The sequence below is a fragment of the Garra rufa genome, chromosome 12 (genome assembly GCF_049309525.1).
Source record: "Garra rufa chromosome 12, GarRuf1.0, whole genome shotgun sequence".
Lineage (NCBI taxonomy): Eukaryota > Metazoa > Chordata > Actinopteri > Cypriniformes > Cyprinidae > Garra > Garra rufa.
This window is the reverse complement of record NC_133372.1, coordinates 75258-80190: the sequence shown is the minus strand read 5'-3', so window position 1 is coordinate 80190 and position 4933 is coordinate 75258. Positions and strand designations below refer to the sequence as shown.

At 39.3% G+C, this 4933-nt stretch overlaps 1 protein-coding gene across 1 annotated transcript; it reads left to right on the top strand.

The window, feature by feature from the left end:
• On the top strand, window positions 1–3865 carry crygm4 (crystallin, gamma M4). The gene is given in 4 exon segments (XM_073851695.1): window positions 1–218; window positions 2800–3052; window positions 3213–3408; window positions 3411–3865. Coding segments are annotated over 4 exon segments (744 nt in total). The 3' UTR covers window positions 3488–3865.
• The last annotated feature ends 1068 nt before the right edge of the window (window positions 3866–4933 follow it).

Genomic DNA, 4933 nt, shown 5'->3' with positions numbered 1-4933 from the left:
ATGCTCAGAAATGCAGCCGGGGGCAATACAAGACTTGGCAAAGTGAATGAGTCTGGAAGCAGTATAAATAGGGGAGGAGATGAGGAACACCTGGAAGGGCAATCAGACCCAGGTACGGGGAACATGGGAAATGGAGTCCAAAAGCAGTCAAAATTCGGGAGAGGGTACCCTCCGGTGGCGATCAGAGGGAGCCACAGAAGCCTGACTCGTGACATCAGGTGAGATGAACTTGTAATTTAGATTCTGTGACATGGATACAATCTGAACCTCTGATTATTTTTATTTAATCTACCCCACGCATGTGTATATTTCAATACTTCTAACGTGGTTTTGTTATGACTAATCGTTTTGTATTTTTTTCACAATTCACTTATGCCTGGTGAACTAATAGTTTAAAATCAAAAAGCAGCTAATTACGGTGGCCGAGAGAGGCCAACGCGCTGCAAACAAGAAAACACATGCAAACAGAAAAAAACGACAACAAATTAAGAAAACATCTTCATCAGTTTGACAACACAGGCGCTGCAAATCCTAGCAACGCAAACACAAATACGGAAACGCGCTGCAAATTCTCACAACACAACCAAACTCAGAAACGCGCTGCGACCACACGAAGGCGCTGCGAACACACAAACGCGCTGCATATAGCACGGTCCACAACGGAAATGTTTCAGGGGGACCTCAAAAAGTGACGAACTCATCTGGGACCTGATTATTTATATCACTATATTACCTGATTATTTATATCACTATCACCTTTAAGTGATACTATGCTATCACTAAAAGGCGATAGTTCACCGATAACACCTCTGCTCTGACCAACAGCCACTGAAAAAATAATCAGGTCCCAGATGGGTTCGTCACTTTTTGAGGTCTCCCTGAAACATTTCCGTTGTGGACCGTGCTATATGCAGCGCGTTTGTGTGTTCGCAGCGCCTTCGTGTGGTCGCAGCGCGTTTCTGAGTTTGGTTGTGTTGTGAGAATTTGCAGCGCCTGTGTTGTCAAACTGATGAAGATGTTTTCTTAATTTGTTGTCGTTTTTTCTGTTTGCATGTGTTTTCTTGTTTGCAGCGCGTTGGCCTCTCTCGGCCACCGTAGCTAATAGTTTATCTCACAGGTTTCCTCTGCTAGCACTACAATATGAGCGATTCTATCAGCCTTTGGTTCGAGTTGTTTGTGTGTGTTCACTCATATGGATCAAACAGAGGCTGTTCTGTAATTTCAGCGCTCCAGTAAACTCCACTGACACATGGTCCACCTTCACAAGACAATCTCCCTGAATCATCAGCACAGACACCTTTTGTCTGAGGCCTCAGATGCACAATTATTTATTAGTCATTTGAATAAGACGGATCACAACTTATAGTCATTAATCATAATACATTGAGTATTACATTACATTTCTGATTATGAATTACTTTTTTAAAATGTATATAGCAATTTATACAATGTAGATTGTTTTAAAGCAGCTTCACAGTGCCAAACATAAAAATAAGAAGTTGCATAATTAATAAATCCTCAGGCAATCCATTTCATAAACACTTGACAGTAATCCTGACACACAACACTATTATACTTTCATTTTTTCAGTAATTTATTTAACACACATACTTATTTACATTCACATTTGCACCTAACTTACCTGTACATAGTAAATTGTTTATTTTGTATATTGTGTCTTTGCTGTTTTGCACATTGTCTGTCTTGTATATTGTTGTCTTGTCACTGTCATTCTGTTGCACTGTGAAACTTCTGTCACTACAACAAATTCCTACCTGGCAATAAAGCTCATTCTGATTCTGATTATAAAAAAATCAATTTCAGCTGTAAAACAGCTTTACAGAAAACAACAGTGTCATTATTCAGCACAGTGTACTTTATTGTTGTTTCCATTAATAAAGTCAATGGCTACTGTCAACTGTTTGGTTACTAACATTCTTCAAATGATCTTCTTTGTGTTCAACAGAAAGAAGAAACTCATGCAGGTTAGGAACAACTTGAGGGTGAGTAATTGATGGCAGAATTTAATTTTCAGGTGGACTGTCCCTTTAAATAACTGTGCTGATAGTTCATAATCCAGGAAAACTATCAGGAACTTTGGAGAACCTCTTCTCCAAATAAATGCTTGAACTATTTTCCTGAAATTGTCAATAATTAGTGTGTTAAATTAGTGTTAAATGATTTGAATGTCCCAGTTCTCCCTGTTTTTCCCACCTTGTAATAATCTTTAATAAAGATTGCTGAGAAAATATAAATCCCACACAGGAAGTCAGGCTGAGGAAGGCTAATTGATTTAAACATTACTAATAAAGATATTTTAGTGAAGATGCAAGTTTGAACAGTGTGCAGATTTATGTATTTATGCACTTTCATCCCACACACCTATGATATGGGTGCGAGAGGCACTATACTTCTTATTGTGTTGATAATGGATCACATAAATAATAAAACGTCTAAACGTCTAGATTGTACCTATTCAGGTACAATCTGTGTTCGATGCAGAATAGTTTTGTTGTTGGAAGCCTGTGATTAATTAACAGAAAAATCCTCTTGCTTGCTCATCAGCTTTGAATATTTGAATAACAAAAAGTTACAGCACAGCTTATCAAGTATAAAAGCGACTGCGGTTCATCATTCCTGCGCAGAACCAGCCATGAACAAGGTAAGCACTGAAAACATTTCTAAAAGTAAACTAACACAATGCTATATAATTACTGATGCTTAAATGAAACAATGTCAGTATCAAAATTTGAACTGAATTTGTGTTGAAGCTTGCCTTCATCAGTGTCTCTGATACAGCTTAAAAGCCTTGACTAGCTGTTTGTGCTTGGTTTAGATTATCTTCTACGAGGACAGAAACCTCCAAGGTCGCTCCTACGAGACCAGCGATGACTGCCCTGAGCTCAGCTCCTATCTGAGCCGCTGCAGCTCTTGCAGGGTGAAGAGCGGCTGCTTCATGGTATACGATCGCTCCAATTTCATGGGAAACCAGTTTTTTGTGCGTAGAGGCGAGTACTCCAACTCGATTAGATCCTGCCGTATAATTCCTCAGGTATCACTCTTATCTGTGACTAGCTCTGCTTCTCTTATTGATGTGTATTGTCACACGATTGCTTGACCAATGATTGGAGCGAAGGCTTTCGATTGCAGAAGCGTGTCGTTAGAACTGAAGTTTAGTTTGGCACCCGTACTAGTCTTTATTTCAAAAACAGCACAGAGGACACTTCAGGATGAGGATCTATGAGAGAGAGAATTTTGGTGGTGTGATGTATGAGATGACGGATGACTGTGAGTCCATGAGGGATCGTTACTGTATGTCTGACATGCGGTCCTGCCACGTGATGCACGGCCACTGGCTGCTATATGAACAGCCTCACTACAGAGGCAGAATGAAGTACCTGAGACCTGGAGATACCGAAGCTTCAGAGACATGGGCCTTGGCTTCAGATCCAGCTCCATCCGCAGAATCGGGGACCCCTGCAACTGATAATGAGCACCCATTTTTGATTTGGATGATAATTAAATGACCGTCATAATTAATTTCTCTTCATTTTGCTGTGTTTTGTCACTTTTAAACAGTGCTTCTAATATTAAAAACAATAATTAACCTATGGAAACAATTTATTGGCTAAACTGGGTAAAACTGGGCTGAACAATTACAGATGTGCTGTACAAAATCAGAAGGGTTCATGTATAATATAGGACAATGTTTCCGAAGAGGGTTTGTCGAGCTTCTAATGAAGAATAATGCTAATCTGACATAGCACTTCTATGATACTAATATGATAATAAGCAGGGTCATTGGTGTTACACATTGACCGTAGCAGTTTTACAGTGATTGTAAAAGTGGTGATAAACTTAACAGTAAATGAAAAAGCTCTGTAATTTGAATATATATATATGTATTGTTTGAGTACATACTAATATTATTTAAAAGAAAACTCCAAAAACCAAAAACCTTAATTCTATTGCTCAAATGCTTTCTGCAAAAAAAAAAAAAAAACTAGCAACTAAACTATCAAGTTACATCAGTCTCAATAATGTGTGCATCAAGGATGTAAAGATCCTGATGATGATGATAGTACTATACTTGTACTGACAGGTCAACACTTCAGCTTCTTCATAGTGAGTACTGCTCAAGTACTGCTGAAGACAACAGAAAGAGACTTTCAGACTAAGGATGAATGAGAAAATATTAGGTTAAGAAAGTATTAGGTTAGGGTTAGGCTATCTGAAGACTATATCCTATATAAAACTGAACAAAGAATGTCTCAAGATGGCAGTACTGTCAAAGTCTGTTACAAAGTTACTTTCTAGACCAGGGGTAGTCAAGTTCGGTCTTAGAGAGTTACTGTTTATAACCTGCCTATAGCCTTAGTAATCCTGAGGAGATTCATTAGCTTGTTCATGTGTGTTCTCTAGTTAATCTTAGTTTGCTGACATGAATCAATCAAAATTTCGATTTTGTCAGGCTGATATGCACCCACGAGATGGGCATAGAGAATGCCCATCCTGTTTGGGTATGCAACATTTGCTAGAGGATATTGAGAAACCCTGTGCCGCAGCAGTAGGGTTAACATTACAGGAAAGAGTGCAGAGAACTAGACATCTGACTGGTAGGAGGAAAGATGTAGCCTCTAAAGGGCCCTCAGAAGAGAAACATCCTTGTCAGAGAAAGAGAGGTCATACCCCTGATAATTCTAGTGGATCCTCTTGTTCGGACATAACTCAGAATAAACGTGGGAGGGCCACAGTAGTGCAGGAACCCAAGAATGATACCCAGTTACAAATTTTAGCAGCATTACGTGATTTAGCTGGTAAGTTTGAAACACGTACAACGGCAGTTAGCACACAGCCTTGTACCCGCCTGCCTGCAGCCTCTTTTGGTGATGAGTTGTCACACCAAGAAGGAAAAAGTGACCCAGTGGATATC